The sequence below is a fragment of the Centruroides vittatus genome, unplaced genomic scaffold, assembly GCF_030686945.1.
Source record: "Centruroides vittatus isolate TY-2023 unplaced genomic scaffold, ASM3068694v2 contig_519, whole genome shotgun sequence".
Classification (NCBI taxonomy): Eukaryota; Metazoa; Arthropoda; class Arachnida; order Scorpiones; family Buthidae; genus Centruroides; species Centruroides vittatus.
In genome coordinates this window covers 311,826-330,572 of record NW_027122304.1, presented here as the reverse complement: position 1 = coordinate 330,572, position 18,747 = coordinate 311,826, and the positions used below count along the sequence as shown (strand labels likewise).

Genomic DNA, 18,747 nt, shown 5'->3' with positions numbered 1-18,747 from the left:
GTGTCACTTCTGCGAATATAAACAACCGATTTAATAGTATAGCAGACAGTATCATTCCCAATTGTGTAATTAATAAATATTCAAAATTTTATGCCGCTAGATAAAACTTCGTATTCAGTGTCTTGCTTTATGCTACAGTGAATAGTAATAAGCGGAGATTCATAATATACAATGATAACAATAGATAGTAAAGATATCTGAATAATTGCTTTTTGTACCATTTCTTTTTGGTTGATGAGATATAAAAACAATACACGGCTGCGATCTACAGTGGAAACGTCTGCCTGGAGGGCATTATATGAAAAATTAATCTCCATTTAGGTGTTAGAGCGTGAAGAGAGCCCAAAGCATTCTATGAGGCCACTTCATTGGTCAGACACGAATCCATTCTCAATAAATGAAACCAACGAGCGAGTGTCCATTGGTTTCATCTATTCGGCTTCTTGTGAACTCGCGCCATTTTGGAAAAGGGCATGTTTTAATGGAATTTTTAGAAGTACAATAAAATTTCAATTTAGCGGACTAATTCAAGCGAGAGGTGTCCGTTAAAGCCAAAAGACCATTATATTATAAAGTATGTTTTCCGAATATGTGTATTAAAAATTGAAAAATGTGTTAGTATATATGTTTTTACTTATGTACCAATAGATTCGTTTGTGTAATTAAAATTATGTATAAGTTTAATTTTCCATAAATGTTATCTATGTGTATTATTGTGTGAGATCCCAGGCTACAGGTTGTTAAATTAAAATATTAATTCAATAAATTTGTTAGATAAAAAGCACAAAATTTGGAAAAATTAACAAGGAAGTGACCAGATTCTTTTTATGATAACACTTCCTTTTTAAACGACCCCTCTTCTTGGAGCAATGATTCACCCAGGAAAGTAGAGAGTAAAATACAGAATTGGATGACAAAAGAGCTATCCATCCGATATTGTCTTTTTTTTTTTTTTTTTGGTAACATTATGAGTCGGAAAGAAACGAAAACATATAAAATGACCAGAAAAAGTCGTCCAATTTGGCAGTTATCCCTCAGTTCAGTTCAGTTAGTTCTTCAACTTCACTCCAGTTCGGATGCCCAGTTTTAACCAATCCAGCCGCCGCTCCGCAATAAAAGACAATGGTCTTTAACCAGTTGTGAGCATTAATATTACGGATTATTTCCAAGGCTCTTTGATAGAAGTAAAAGACTCTCCTTCTCCTCTCTAGGATGACTAAGCCAGCCGCGATCACCGAACATCAAGAAACCAGCTATTTTGATCGACCCGGAAAGGTTATTCCACTTTTTATCCCGCGGATGGATTATAGATTCAATTCAACTCAATTACATATAAAAGGCATTTTAGAATTAACCGGATATTAAGTTTTACTTATACCAACTGGAATTTTTGTTCGTTAAGTCAAGGTTTTGCTGTATTTCGCGATTTTTGATAAACGATATGACGAAGCAGCAAAAATTCTAAAATTATACTTGTTAGTAGTAGAGTAGTCTTAGAGTAGACTTAGTAGAAATTAGTAGTTCTACTTAGTAGAATTCCTACTCAGTGAATGTGGAGACCGAAGCAATGAGAAGTTAGCTTGAAGAACGAAACATTTTTCCACATAATCATTAGAAATAATTTTCGGGTTGAACACTATACAAGTAACTGAAAGTATAATTTCTGTTCTAGTTTTGAATACTTGAAATTCGTTTTTTCTTTGACAATTACAGTTTATTTGAATTTCCAAACAAAAGAATTAAAACTGATGAAAGAAGAAATATCTTTCGAGGGGATTTTATGAGAAGATGGTTCCTATTTACGTATTGAACACGTGATTAAAACCTGAAAAACTACAATTGCCATCTTATTGGTCAGGCTCGACCCTTCCTTCCATTAGAATGTTTAATGGTTTTATCCAGTAAGCTACTGGTAGGCATTTTATGTAAAAAAAAAAAATAATAATATCATTAATTAAAATTTTTCAAATGTTTTGTAATTATACACTGTAATATTTAGCAATATTCAGAAATATGGATTTTTCGAATTTTTTTTGTCTATATTATGTTTGAAGTGGATACGGTTATACAAGTGCACTACAATATATATATACGAAGAAAACGAAAACGGTTATGAAAGAACTGTATTGTGAGGTTCTCCAGGGTGATAGACACGTTAAGTAAAACCTGTTCACCACTTACGGACCCTGTTGCAAAACAGTTACTCGGAAGTACAGGATGGCTTCCTAGAGTTATTATATTTTTATCCGGTGTTCGCAAAAACCCCTGGATGACGACTTTTCCTGACACCAGTTATTTATTCTTAATATACTGGGAATAACACGCGTATTTAAATCTATCTCGCGGAATAACGAGTGGGAGGGACGTGAGCAAGTTTGGAAAGGACCTACTAAAAATTTGAGTCAGAGATGTATCAATTTATAACAATAACAAAATTATATATTTAATCAAACAAATAAAATGATTACAAAGGACATTTGTAATATATTCGATCGGATCTATATCTATCTTAATCTATTTCCTATCACCGAGAGAGAGAGAGAGCTTACAACAATATTCTAGGATCATAATACCTCATTAAAGATGAATCTAGATGATTTTCTATTCGGCACATAATATTAAGCCTTTTTCTTCCACTTTATGCATGAGCTCCTATATCTATATTGGAAGACCAACCCTTGCTTCTACTTCGAAAGCTTTAGGCAGACTAGACTATTTATTGGAGACCTCTTCTCGCTGTGTCTTCTCAATCGAAATCTTCAGGCGGTCTCGTATCTATTGGAGAACCCAAAAGACTTTCTCTTACGACGAAAGTTTTCAGCGAACTCCTCGATTTCGGCGTAAATTTCGATAATATTCTATTGCCTTATCCAATCAAAATTTTTCAATATTACATTATAATAGGGGTAAAACAAGGGGTAAGACAATTGACGTCAACCCGTTTTTGTCAACGATAAAGATCTTAAAAACAGAACTCTATTTCCTTTGTTATGAAAAGAGGGTGAAATCCTCTCCTTTCTATCTTTGCAATTTTAATATATCTGTTGTCTTCTTACATCCAAATAAATATAACAGTTAGGTTAGAAATTGATCTGTTAACGTTCTGTTATAAACAAAGGAGTTTTCTTAAGGTAACCACTTGGTAATAATTAAGTTTAACAATGGTGAGGGGGATGAACTGGTGTGTGGGAAAGTTCCGTTAACATCTGCAAGGAAGTTCTAAACGAAAACATCGTCCTTTCACCAAATGTATGTTTTAACATAGATAAAATTATATGATATTTTATAAAATAATATAAATCACAATTAGAAAATTATATCAATCTTATAATAAAAGGGGAGAGAAAAGAGAGGACTTCCGGTCCTCACAGTATAATTAATGCTGTTTCCGTAATTTATGACATTTATTTATATTATACAATATATTTTAATAGTCGAAAAGTTGTGTCAAATTATAAATCAGTATAATCGATACAGATACAGTAATTAAATTTAATTTACTTGTTTTATCATGGTTCTTCTACACAACTGCAGTCCTCAACTATTAGTAAAGAAGAAAATCATTTAAAAATTAAAAACTGTATTGTGTTCACAATTAATTAAGAAAACAAGTAATTATGTTAAGTGCAATCTGGTTCTCAGGTGACCTTCACGATTATCAGGAACTTTTGGGAGTTATATGTTACGAATGTGTTTTGCACAACGTTTGAATCTATCAAAGGTCTACTTAGCTTCTTCAGTCAATTTGAGTTTTATAGGTACGAAGCGGAGGGAAATACTCCGAAAAAGCGTATAGAAAACTAAAATAGTATTAAACACCTAATTACTGGAAGTTGTTCTAAATTATACATTGAATGAACTATATAGATATATAAATTTCTTAAAGAAAAACGTAGTAGATGACTAAAATACGAGTATTAATTAATATAAAAAGAAATGGGACACACATTTTCCTTTTACAGAAACGATGTTAAAATTATGAAACCAACGTTTCGTTTATTTTGTAAGTTTTATTACTTAATATGAGGAAACAGAATATTTCGTAAAATTGCCTTATTAAATTTGTTTGATGAAATATCAGACAAAGTAAGATACAAGTATATATTAAATACATCTAAAACAACTTAAGAAAACATTATATATTAATATGGTTATTTAACAGCAATACCGTATATATTATACTGAACTACGTATGTAAAGATGGGCACTCTTATACTGTTTTCTATAACTTGACTAAAACCAGCATTCCTGACGTAACTTCCGGTATGTCGAGTAAGTTGACAATTGTGAAATATTAGACTCCAGAAAGGTTCGACTAATTTTTGAATGAAGTAAACCCGTGGCTTCGGATCTAAAACGTGTTCCATATAATAATATTTCCCTCCCTAAAATAAAAATAAACGCACGACTCGATTAATTTATCAAGATTTTAAATTATAAACTCAAGTACTTACGTTAGTTAGGACCCTTTTGATCTCACTCAAAGACTTTTCTACGTCTTGCACCGAGCAAAGTACATACGACCCTACGACTACATCGATACTTTGGTCTTTTATTTCTTTCATGTCTTCTACTTCAGAACAGTACAAACCTTGTAAATGGATATTCGGATATTTCGTTATGTTATTCTGAAGAAATGTTCGGTAAAATTCGTTCGGTTCCACACAAATTAATGAAGTTTTCTCGGGAAAATATTCAAAGTTTCTTCCACCACCCGGTCCTATTTCCAAAATCCTCAGTCGACCTTCACGCGAACGTTGAATGTCATTAGATACTTCTAATTTTAAATTTCGTAAACAACATTTTCTGATCTTACTGAAAGATAGTTCTACAAAAAATTTGAGTAAAAATTCGTAAATAATTACAAACCACAATTTACTGACTCGTTCCGAAGTTTTCAGAGAAATAATTAATAATATTAATGACAGAAGAAAAATAGAAACGTACATCCTAATCGTTTGCAAGAGAATTTCGATTAATCAGTTCCTTGCTGGCATACCTATTTATTTGTAGGGTTATATATTGATCAACACTAAGAATAGTTCTGGGAAATCAATATAGGTCTACCACCTCTCGTTTGATGCTCCGGTTTGAATTTGTGTCGAGCGGATGTTAACTAATTATATCGTTTCTGACATTTGAAAATGAACTAAATAATTCCTGTTATTCTTCCGCTGTTACATATAACAGAGGGAAAGCATGGCGCATTTACACTTTTGGATTTAGGACACCTTGAAACGTCGAGAAAAACAAAAAAATTCGGAGTTTTTTCTGTTTGTATGAATTTTAGGTTAATGTGTACCACGATTTTGTTCATCCTCTTTGAAGCTTAATAATTCCTGTTCTTTCTGTCGAAAATTTCTGAAATTTCGCAGAGAGGTCTGTTTATTAGGGGAATTGATACTATGAATTTTGATGATTAAACATCGAGAGAGAGGGGAGATAAAGGGGTGTGTGTTACATCTGGAGTAATTGTCAGATTTGATGACGATTATACTCGTTATTAGAGTTTACGACGTTTTTATAAAACCCATCCATATCCTAAGAAGTGAGCTTTTTGCCATTTTATAATAGTTAAAAATATAAAAGATTTTTTAATAAAATATGATAACAGATGTCGTCACCAAATGTTGCCGGAAAAGTTAGGCAACTTGTTGCTGGTTGTTTTCCTGTAGTAAACGAGGTTTGTTTATACTTGGTTTCCAAATTCTCTAACTTCAAAGTTTCACGTGTCTGGTAAAATTCCATATTTGTCGAAGTTTTGCTTCACTAAAAATGAAAATTCGAACTATTTCGGATTTTCTTTCGGAAAAAAAGTCTTTCACATTTCAAATTCTAAGAATTAAAGAGTTTATGTGTGTTCTATTGATATTGAAATGATCAATCAAACAATGAGGATCACAAAAAAGAAAAGAATATTGATAAAAAAAAACACCGTAAAATCCTGCTTGACGAACAGTTGCCTTACAATATTCACTTCACTTAGTGATTAATAAATTGAATATATTTCTAAATATGGAAAAACGGTCTATTTACTATTAAAAGAATATAGTGAATTTTTCTATCCTTTAACATTACAGTTGTCAGCAATCTTCCCATTCCAAAGTAAATGCAGTACCCAAGTGTAAAAAGAGTTGTACTGTAATAAAGTATTTTCTAAAAGTACAGAAAACCTCTGTCCTATTATTAACATTTATTAACAACTTTTATGAATAATTTGGCTAGTTTAAAGGCGATTTCGTACATTTTGCATTAAGGAAATATCACCTCTGAATCAGAATGTCTTATTTAATCGTTCATTACAATGATATCATTAGACACATTTTTTAAAACACGTGAATATTTTATTAACGGGACTACACAAGATGCACGTTTGTTTAATAATTCATTACAGGTAGAAATACAAATTATTATGGTTATTAAGTGGATATACAGTAAATGAAAACACTTTTAAAAATCTTCTCCTGTGAAATGTGAATATTCATATATTGAAGATTGTTTTTATTCAGAACTCAATTGTGTTGTACTAAACTGCATTGGACAACTGTAGTCGATACAGAATTGTACACTAGTTTTTATATAAATTCATTCTGAACATTGGGCTTTTTGAAGTGGTTTGCTATCTTCCTGCGCGAGTTTTGCGCTAATGAAACATTACCTCTTCTTATATATGCAGAAATATTCGTCATTAAAATCAAAATTTTCAAAAACGAAAACTGTTATTTAATTATTATTAGCATTATTTTGTATAACTTCTATCTTAAAGAATTCATTTTAAATTAATTTCTTGAATGATAACTATTTTATTGTTTTAAAAATTATTTTCGCTTATTTTTCCAATTTTAAGGATTACCTTTTCTAAACTTTTGCAATGTAAATTGAAATAATAAAAAGAAAATAAATTAGAATAATAAATTATTAGTTGATTGTCATTAATCTTATAACATTATGAAAAAAAGAATGGGATAACAGCTGTTTTCCCCTTTTCAATTAGTGTTAAGTGACAGTTGTTACCTTATCTACATCATCTGAATACATATAATTTATACTGGACAATACAAAAATAGGACTAAAAATAACCGATCAAGCTTATCTTTCATTATATGAAATTCCTCCGAAATAAATTCATTATAAAAAAAACCAAAATAGAATGACAAAAAGAGGCTAGAAGAGACGAAAGTAAAGCCAAATCAAATCAAGAGAGATAACTCTGAAAAAAAAAAGTCAATACAAGAGAAGAATGTCAACTCCGGAGGAGGCAAGAGGCGAAGTCAGAACAAAAAGAGAAAGAGAGAGAAAGGAAAAGAACTTTTCATAAACTGTCAACTGAGACCGAGTGGATAAAGCCGCTGAAAATTAATCAGGGGTTCTCGCCTCACCAACGGGCAAACCACGAGGTTTCGGGATTTTTCCTTTATATGTAACTCGCTAATAAGTACCAATTGACCATGAGACCATGTTCGCTTTTGGCAGATAGCCAACATGTGGCCTTGCTTTATTTCATCAATCCAATCCAATTCAATTCACAGGAGAGAAGTTAATAAAAAACAAAACACAGCACCACACGTTTCTTTAAAATACAGTTTATATTTTATAAAGTAGGTAAATTAAAATATGTACTTAAACTATTATGAAATTACTAATTAAGTTTTGGATCTCAGAGTTGAAATTTCATTAAATGTTAATGCAAATCTCAAAGTGAAGTTTACTTAATTTTTATGTTAAAGCTCTTTTTATTATATTAAGCTTCGTTATTATTATCTCATAAATTTCTTCTGTCACAATATATTGTGCATGTTATTTAATCAATACTCCACCATTCGAATAATTGATAAGTCTACTTCAGAATAAGGAACGATAAACACATATAATTTATATTTCAGCAATCATGTAAATGAAATATAAATTTTCATTTAATTTCCATTTCTTGTCATTTTAATTTTCGTATATGTATTATCATATTAAAATAATTCATTTCGAGGAATTATTACTTTATTAAGTAAGCCAAATATCATGTTAGAATAGTTTACTTCCATGAATTATTACTTTATTAAGTAAGAGGAATAATTCATTACAAGAATTTCTGAAATTGAAGTATAATTTTTCATCTCTCTTCCATCTCTGAACATGTTCAATTATCACGAACTCAAACATCAGAATTTACCACAGCATTAGATCTTCGTTAAGGCACTGTGAAAACTGTTCGATGAATTGCACAGAGGCATTTCATTTCTTTCCTCTGTTGATCAAGATTATTTAGTACCACATAATTAAATCTAACGTTGAAAAATGACTTCGAATTCACGAGAAGTTTGTCTGAACTGTTTTCTGAAACCAATACTAAATTATGCATTAATCTTCGGTTTGGAACCTGAAATTCCTTGCAACTGCCAAGTTAAAAAATCAACTTACAATATTGGAAATATATTGAAAAAATGGTATTTTAATATTATAGAGTTTTCGGCATGGACTAAATTTCTTACGATACTGTGGATAATTGTACCATTTCTAAACCAAACCGCCCTTTGCATTGGTTCTTATTCAGTAGTGAAAAATTCATTAATGATGATCAAATTTGTTAGACTAATTATAATATTCGTTGATACTTCAACAATCAGTTTTATCAAACGCAACAAGATTTCTTTGCAGATTCTATTGAGGCATGATATTTTCCAAAATGTAATGATACACAAGGCAGTTAACATTACTTCTCTACTTGTATCATTCATCGTTATTATCGTAATCTCTTGCGTAACTATACATAACAGCGTCGTTTTATATCCATTATGGCACAAAGCAAGACATTTTGAATACAAAGCGTTGTTTTGCAGCATCAAGTTTGCATCATGGATAAATTATACAATTGGAGGTATTGCATATGCTGTATTATTCTATGCTGCAGTTATACTCGTGGCGATATTAGAATTTCAACATCTATCAAAAGAATTTGCATCAGTAAAAAGAAAAGAATTGAATATGGAATTGAAATTGAAAGATTTCATGGATCATCACGAAGAATTGTGGAAGTTTATTTCACAGTTCAACTACAATGTCAACTTCATGACTGTCATTATATACGGCAGTCTAGTATCAGGTACTAGTTTCTGCTCTTACATGTACAGTACCTGTTTATTAAAATGAATGAAATACTGGAATATCTTGTTCTCGGATTAATTGTTTTGTTAACATTCATCTGTCTTGTTTGTTGTTTTCTTGTAAGCTGTTTGGCATTTTCGGTGAGTACAAATATTAGAAAAATGTAAAACAAAATTTAAATTGTAAACATTACGTTTTATACTTTTCAGATGGAAATTACTTTTCAAGAGATTCGCCAATTTTCGGCTTGCAGTATGCCTGTAGAGTCGAAATTGAAAGTATGTTTTTGGTCATTCATGTAAATGCTATAATATTAATTAAATATGATTTTAAAGAAATTAATGTCCCTCATACGTTTATTTCAGATCTTAAATTTTATGAAACGATTTGGAAAAGTGGCATTGAAAATTTCAATGATGGGTTATTTTTATGTTAATAAGAGATTTCCGATCAGAGTAAGTTCGCATTTTACATATCACTCTATCAATCATTAATATGTTATGAAGAATATTAATGTTTTTGCAGATGGCTAAGTCTTTGCTTTCCGTCTACTCTGGATTGCTGAAGCTGAGGGACTTTTCCCACCATTCAAAAATATGCAATGAAATGTCAATTAGAAATTATACTGAAATATAATTATCCGAATGAGATTTTATAGCTAAAGATATCATTACAATTCTGTATTAAAATCTCCCTTTAGTGAAACATTTTTCCTTACTAGATATTACCATAGGTTTAAACACAATATTATCAGAAGTGAGTTTTATAGTTTTATCGATACCTCTAAAAAAGCGTTCTAAATAAATTTTTCATGTAATAGCAATTTGAGAAATTGGCATATCTACTAATCTTTTCTGCCAGTACATTTTATTTACGATCCACAGTGAGTGGCCACTGTCTTAGGTAGCGGTAAACGAACCACTCCTTAAAAATTGTGTAGACATGACACTCTTGACACGAAATTATGTGACTGCTGATCAGTTTTATGTCATTGGCTAACTGCTTTAATCCGATTTACTATCAGAACAGAAAGAGAAAACGATTGAAATGAGTGTTATACATAGTGTATGTGGTATAACCGCCGAATCCGAATTGTGGGTTACGAATATCGACAAGCATCTGGACTATTCTTGACCGATCGTTTCTAGCGTATACGGAGAAATCTGCAATGCAGAAACAATTTCTAAATTGACCCGAATCTGAATTTCTCATTAAATCACAGAGCATTTCATCACCGGTATGGAGAGTAGGACCTCTGAAACACTCTTCTTGCACATTCTTATGTATGATCATAAAAATGATCCTCACGAGTTTTACTTATGACAGCGGAAAACAAGACATTGCGGTTTCGGTGGGCTTATAACTACTCACAATGGAACCATTGACATCTTGAAGAATGTTTTATGACTCGGTAAATCGAACATTCTAATGCGTGGACGAACGAGTCTGGATAAGGCGAAGATACTTTTTCATTTGTGTGGAGAAAACATTATGGTGTGAGGGATGTTTTCCTTTTACTCTCTAGGACCTCGTTTCAATAAAATTCACCGAAAACGGTACAGCTTATCTTGACATTGTTGTTGACCACGAGCACCAGTTCATGCATGGTCTTTCTCCAGGAGACAAAGAATATTTCAGAAAGAAAATGTCTGTTGACAGGTTTCTGAATACTTCCACAAGCAGCATCGACAGTTTGGCACTGTAGAAGAGTTGTAAAAATTCTCAGCTTTTTAATCTCACCTGGAATCTTTCAGATGTTTTTGGAAGAACTGTTTATGCGAAATATTTCAGACTTGCTTTTTAAACTATGTACGATGCAGTGTAAAAATTAAACAGTGGTCAAAGAACGAGTATCACTACAGTGATATACGTCCTTCATTTAAGGGGACAGTTTTTTTCATTACTCTGTTCTTTAGATTTTTTTAAAATAGCCAATTTTTCGTTTATTTTGCGAATTTAAATAGTAAAATGTTCATCATCATAGTTTTAAACAAAAAAAAAGTTGATTTTGTATTTTCTAAATGGTTTTCCATTATATTTTATTACACAATCTATATTTGTGACAGCTCCATACAAATTTGTTTAGGTTTTATTTTGGAAATCCTTCATACAATACTTTGCATATGACATTCTATATTAATTTTTCTTGTGTTAATATTATACTAAAATTGTTTAGTTGCTTTGTAACTTCACACAAGATCAGTGTTTTAAAAGATTGTCGCTCACCAGTTACTGAGTGGATAAAACCACTGAACACTACCAGTTCGCTCCTCGGCAACGGGCTGGCCACTTGCAGTTTTCCGGGTTTTCTTCACGTCAGTAACACCTAAATAGGGCCAGTTATTCATAAAATACCTCTCGGGAGGCATTCTCCTTTGACATATCGTCCATGTGTCGCGTTGCCTTAATCGAATAAAACTAAACTAAAAGATTGTCAGCAGCCGCCCGAAATTCATTCTGCAATGACAATTCTACGTGATTAATTCTGCTGCACCATTTCTGGTATGATAAGTCCTAAAATTATCAAGTTGTAAGCTTTAAGAATACAATAATCGTTAGGAACATAAATTTCGAGCACATCAGTAAATTTAATACGGAACCAATATTTAATTTAGGTAATTGCTTTTACGCAATTTATAAGTAGTACTAAACTTGCATTTACTGTTTAAATAGCTGGATTATCTCTTCGTTCAAATGAACTTATTTGAATGGATCCTACAACGAGAAAACCCTGTGTGGATGAAAAGATCGAGGAAATGCTTTGTTTATTTCTGGTTACATGAACTTACATATAAGTGATGGCAACCTATTTGACGAAGTTTCGTGCATTAATTGAAAGTTATGTCACCAGATCTAAAAATGTCGCAAAGTCCTGTCAATGTAGATGGGTTGAATTTTTAAGTATTTCACGTATATTTTAAAATAAAATTAAAAATGATTTAATTTTGCTTATGTCTGTCTGTATGAGCTATTTTCATTAGTGTACAATATGTAAACCAGTGAAAAATGTAAAAATCCAATTAAAAATGTAATCATACTAAAGAAAACCTTAACGTAAATTGTGTACAGTTTTTAACAATTTTAAAAACATAAATCTAATTTATTACAAAAGTTCATTCTCGTAAATAGTATCAAACTTAAAATTTTTAAATTAAAATAATAATATGATTGTATGTTACGTAAATGCTTACATTTTACAATAGATGTTATAAAGCTTTTTAGTTTACTGAAACAAATAAATGCAACTTGCTACTTTATTATGAAACAATTTCTGATTTGTCCTTTATTTTACAAAAAGTATGGCCGTCGTAATTATAACTATAGATTTTGGTAAAAAGCTAAATAATGTGGGGCCCACCATTTCTCTTTCCCCCAAAAATTTTATTGTTATTGTATCTATATATATATTCATGTTATTATTTACTATATCTGTAAAACTTTAATTTTAATCACTTTACTTTAATCCTTTAACTAATAGTGTATTTTCATTAATTAGTTAAAAATTTTATTGTATTTTAAACTCTACATGTCTTTTATATCCCTGTTTTTTTGTTCTGTCTGAAGCAATTGTTAACTACCAGACAGGACGCCCTTTGGACCCACATTGAAGATGTATGTAAACACGATATCGAGATTTTTATATCTATCAACCAACGTTGTAAAAGAACTTCGCCTACTTTTCCAATTTTAGGGATCCCCTTTTCGAAATTTTTAGTAATATCGACTTAAAATAATTTAAAGAAACAAATTGAAACAAAAAAATATCAATTACAGTATAACCTCGATTATCCGGATTGTTCAAAATAAACAAAAATTTTACAAATTTGCTGATTTGCACTTGGCGATTGCGACACTGTTTATAAACGTGATGGAATGCATAACTTTTTTTTTATCCCAACAACGTCTCACCCGACACATTGGTCCTAAACTTTTTAATACATTTTGCGTCGTAATAAAAATGTAACTTGACATACATATTTATAAATAATTTATATTCAAATTACATTATTTCTATGGCCAAGAGCAGTGTAAGGCATGGGCGACGTTGGCCACCGCCTATGGCCTCGCGCCTCGAAGGTTTATGCATTACTGAAAAGCCGTGAACGCGACGAAAAAATGTTACTCGTCATAAAACGATAAATAGTTTGCATTTTTATGAATAAAAATTTGACAGTTTCAATTGCTTTTTATTTTATAAAATCCGTCTTCTTGCGCCACCAGAGGGCCTTTAAACAATAGGCAGTGTTAGTGCTGGTCAGTAGTACTCCAAATTCAAAACGAACGTTTGTTTCTTGAAAATTTGATCACGATTTAAATACAATACTGTATTATTATTTTACGATTATCCGGATTTTTCCTTATCCGGGCTACCTTCTTCCCCAATTAGTCCGGATAATCGAGGTTATACTGTAATTGTCATAAATCTCAAAACATGCGAAGGAAAAGACAAAGGAGATGACCGTCGTTTCCCACTTTTTCGAATTGGTGACCGATGATATTCAATCCACGTTCATATCATTCTTCATTGACAAGAGAGAAGGAGGACCACTAGATGACCAATCGTGCTTTTTACAAATCACTTCACCTCCGGAACAAAAGTATAATTGGTCAAAAATCAAGAATAAAATGGAAAGAAGTGGCGAAATTAGCAGACTAGACCAACAGTGACTGACTGACCGGACAAGAAACGGTCAGTCAGTCAGCTGTTAACAGTCAACAGCTGACCGACTTAGCAAAGAACGGGGAGTCTGTGAAACCCAGTGAGAGACGGGCCTAGTGTAAGACTGAGTGAGGGTAAAGGAGAAAGAAGACAAAGAGGAAAAGAGCACAAGGAGAGAAAGTGAAGAGAGAAGAGAAAACAACTCTTTTTGTGATGTGATGTCAGTCGCTCTGTTCGGATACTTCCGTCTAGATACCCCACCGTTTTATAGATAGAAGTAGGCCAACTCCCTAAATCGAATTTTAAAATTTTCGTTTAAAATTTTGTTTTCTGATCTAAACTCTCTTTGTTATTTGTACTTCATTCATCCGCCAGAGAGGCTCGTTCCTGGACTTCGCAGTAACTCTTGCCCTTGCGCCTTAACCATTTGTATTTTTTTCGGAGGTGTGTCAGACAAAACACACCTGGTTGCAGGGCCCTACCGTAATGTTGCAAAACCTTATTTTTCACGGCCCCCGAGCCCCCACAATAACAATGACGCAAAATGTGATGCGTCGTTTTGAAAACAGCTGATGTGTACAGAAAATTCAATACTTATAGCACGTCTATTATTAATATCTCATAAATTCTTCTCATATTTGAATTATATACCACATAATTAGCTCTACAACTAAGAAACGACCATAAATCTGCTTTAATTGTGTTTACAAATAATGAACGTTACGAGGATTTTAATTAACTTATTTTACGCAATAGACTTAATTTATATATTCTTTCAAAAATCCAAAGTAGTGGTATTTTGAATTATCGTGTATGCAACGTCTTTGAATAGAACTTAATAATAAATCAGCCATATTCTATAAGTTGCACACCGATATTAGACAGACATGTAGAATATTAGCAAACTTTTCTCAGAAACACATTCAAGTGTTATATACATTCAAAACTAAAAATGATATCGAATTCACGAAAAGTTTGCTTAAATTGTTTTATTCAACCCATACTAAATTTTGCATTGCTGTTTAGTTTGGAACTGGAAATTCCTTGCAGTTGCCATTGCAGAAAACCAATTCACGGTATTCTAATAGCATTGAAGAAATGGTATTTTGGTATCATCGAAATTGCAGCTTGGATTCAATTCCTGATGTTAACGTGGCAACACGTACCGTTTCTAAAGCAAATTGCTCCTTGCGTTGGTGCTTATTCAGCAGCCAAAAATTCGTTGAACATGGTCAAAATTGTAACATTAATTATAGCATTTGTTGCGGCTTTAACAATTAGTTTTGTCAAACGCAACAAAATTCGTTTACAAATTCAATTAAGAAATGATATTTTTCAAAATGTATGGGTAAACAAGGTAGTCAATATTATTTCCTTACTAATTTCATTCGTTGTGATTATCGTGATCTCCCTCATAACATTAATGAATACATTCATTTCATATCCGTTATGGTACAAAGGAAGACATTTTGAATATGAAGCGTTATTCTGCAGCATCAAGTTTGCATTATGGATGAATTATATAATTGGAGGAATCGCTTTTATTCTACTATTCTATGCTGCACTTACAGTCGTGTCGATATTAGAATTTCAACACCTTTCAAAAGAGTTGTCATCATTAAAAAGAAGACGATTGAATCTGGAATTAGAACTGGAAAATTTTATGAATCATCACGAAGAATTATGGAATTTTATTTCACAATTCAACAACAAAATTGGTTTCATGAGTGTCATTATATATGGAATACAGGAACCAGTTTCTGCTATTACACGTACCTGTTTATAGATATGAATAAAACATGGAAATACATGATTTTCGGATTAATTGTTTTGTTAACATTCGTTTGCCTCTTTTGCTGTTTTCTTCTCAGCTGTTTGGCATTTTCAGTGAGTACAATTATTAATACAATTTAAAGTCAAAAGTTTTAATTGTAAACATTGTATTTGATGTTTTTCAGATGGAAAACACTTTTCAAGAGATTCGCCAATTTTCGGCTTGCAGTATGCCTCTAGAGTCGAAATTGAAAGTATGTCTTTTGTAACTTCATAGAATTGTTTATTATACTATTCATTAAATACCATTTTTATACTGAAATGTTCAATATTTCTATATTTTAGCTTCTAAATTTCATGAAAAGATTTGGGAAAGTGGCATTGAGAGTTTCTATAGGGAGTCTTTTCTTTATTAATAAGAAGTTTCCGTTTAGAGTCTGTTTTAATTCTATATATTTTGTGAATTTAAAAAGTTTGAAATTGTCAATATGTTATAAACAATGTTAATATTTTTGCAGATGGCAAAATCATTACACTCTGTGTACTCCGGACTGCTAAAGATGAGGGATGTTTCGCACCATTCAAAACAATGTAATGAAACGTCAATTGGAAATTACACTGAAAATTAATGTTCGAAAAGACGTTTTGAAGCTTGAAACAGCATTGTTTTGTTCTAAACAATTGCATAATAGGATCTCTTAGTGATGAAACTTTGCTCAATAACGCAAGAGAACGACGTAGGATCAACTTTAAAAAATTTTGTTAATAATATGTGTAATTATTTCATTGTAATTTATTTTATTTATTTTAATGCTTTCATTTAAAAAATACGTAAATTATTTGTTTGTAGACCTTTTAAAATAAAAAATAAAGACTTTATGTATTTTTTTATTTAAAAATAGCGGTTATAGTTCTACTATTAGAAATCATTCTTTAGTTTGTATTTTAATACGTTTTCAACTGGAAGCAGACCTCTGAACGGGATCGAAAATGTTTGTTTTTGATTAAACTAGTGCTGAAAAAGTGTATAAGGTGAAGTGTGATTAGTATATTTGTTTCCAGTTTTTCTACAAGTGCTTTCTTATTAAGCATCCTAAATCAGCAATACACCTGCAAAACGAATGGTTAAATTTAGTGTGAATATACAAAAATTTCTCAATTATCATATTAACAATTTCTCATAAGTTATATTCCTAATTAAGAAAGTAATTTATTAATGCATTACTATTATTTAAGTAAATAACTACATTCGCTGTGTAAATCGGCCGCTGCGATATTATAAAATATTTGTATGTAAATTTTCATAGACACAAATAAAATTTCTGGAGAACTTCACTTGAAGTATCAAATTTAACAATTTTAATATAGTATATTAAATGCCAGCTGAAGCAGAGTGGACAAAATAACTGATCATTGGTTATGTGTTTACGCATTACCACGTAAAACTTTCTACTTTGTCCTCCTTACATGTAACACCGAGATATGTTGCAGTTTCCCATAAAAGTTCACCATAGGAAGATCGCCCGAATGTTTCATTAGTATACTTCACCAATTCAATCTTATTTTATTCACTGACTGAAGCAGGACACACTTTGCTTTAAAATGGACCACTTGTTTATATTTTAAAAAGTATACTCAGTTGAGAATGTACAGTATCCTAGTATAAATTGAGAGCTAATGGAATAGTTTGAAAAAATCTTAATGAAATGAATAGTATAATGAATTAATTTAATTCGCATACACTAATAATATATATTAGAGTATTCAAATATTATAGAAAAAACTATGAGATCGAAAATGGTTTCAAAATTAATAGAAATAGTAATGAATTATTAAATAATACACAGAAAATTGAATTACGTATTAAACACGCTTATGATGATTTCATCATCAAGGCGTGTTTACGTTGGGTTATTAATCAGGTACAGTACATACCCAGTACCGCTTGGCACAAGTGCGTGGGAAAATACATACAGTCGTCATTGTACAAAAGAGATGTTAAATACGCGTAACAGTAAATGAATGGTATGGGCGAGAGTGAATTCTGTCACTACTCCAACGCGTGACACCACAATAAGGAGCAGGGTAGCTTCTCGTACTATATAATAACCTTAAAATAAGGCAAACCAGTGGCTGAGTGGATAAAACTACTAAACAATAATAGATGGTAGTAGATTTTCACCTAGCCAAGTGAAATTCTCCGGGTTCTCCTCAAGTTTACAACGCTTAAACAGGCGCCAGTTTCCCATAGAAACTCCTCAAGGGAGACCTATTCCCTAGTCAGATGGCCCATGTATCGCGTTTCCGTAAGAAAATAAACAAAACCTTAAAATAAATAATAAAAATACATTAACCGTAATAGGAAATTAAACTGACCACATATAAGCATTAATAATAATCTAGAATAATTCAATTTTGCAATGTAGATATTGAGCTGCAATTTGAAAAAAATTGTAGACCTATAAATTCCACTGTAGTACGTCTGTCGGTCCTTCCTTAACCTTCCGAACAGAGTTACGCAGATGAAAGGCGAAACAAAATATGGAAACCACAGGGGAAGGAGCCCCGCTAACTATATAGAAACTACCGACACAAACCGAAAGTCACGAAATTTCAATTGAAATTTTTCCTCTGAAACGTATTAGATAGATCACTGGCACAACTCTATTGTTTAAAGAAAATTACGGTCTATACAGATAAGTCACAAGTCACTACTAATTTGAGGTGGAGAGCATAAATTTTGAAGTAAACAATTAAAAATTATATAAAAAAAATTGCATCCTGCCATTACGACTATGTAACAATAAATAATTTCTCGTTACAATTAACTTTAAGTAATGATGTTAGATAAGTATGAAAAAGAGTATTTATATTACAAAATTAGGGAAAATATATACAAGAATAACAAATATAAAATATAAGAAATTACTGTATTTACATTTAAAAAATGAATTAAAAAAATTAACCCAAAATAATTTTTTAAGAAATAGCATGAACAATTTTGTCTTGTAACATATTTGAGGAATGAAGAAATCTGCAGAAAACCTCACCACACTTCAAAACGTAACATATGTTTAATTAATAGAATTTAATAAAATGATTTGATTAATATTAAATTTCAAATAAATTTCAAGGAAAGTGCAGTATAATTACGTATATAGATTATAAATACACGCTAATATACTTTTATTAAGAAACTAAAAATATATATAATTTTA

At 31.3% G+C, this 18,747-nt stretch overlaps 1 protein-coding gene across 1 annotated transcript; it reads left to right on the top strand.

Moving 5' to 3' along the window:
* Positions 1–8,975: 8,975 nt before the first annotated feature.
* LOC136978380 (uncharacterized) lies at positions 8,976–9,732 on the top strand. Its single transcript, XM_067274077.1, has 4 exons — positions 8,976–9,236; positions 9,306–9,374; positions 9,462–9,551; positions 9,622–9,732. The coding sequence occupies exons 1-4, from the start codon at positions 9,138–9,140 to the stop codon at positions 9,730–9,732; spliced, it is 369 nt and encodes a 122-aa protein (XP_067130178.1). The 5' UTR covers positions 8,976–9,137.
* The last annotated feature ends 9,015 nt before the right edge of the window (positions 9,733–18,747 follow it).

Bases quoted from the DNA above. Each gene is read 5' to 3' on its own strand.
- LOC136978380 (XM_067274077.1), top strand. From the start codon at position 9,138: ATGAATGAAATACTGGAATATCTTGTTCTCGGATTAATTGTTTTGTTA. The intron at 9,237-9,305 runs GTGAGTACAAAT...TATACTTTTCAG, and splicing joins TAAGCTGTTTGGCATTTTCG to ATGGAAATTACTTTTCAAGA. The intron at 9,552-9,621 runs GTAAGTTCGCAT...ATGTTTTTGCAG, and splicing joins ATAAGAGATTTCCGATCAGA to ATGGCTAAGTCTTTGCTTTC.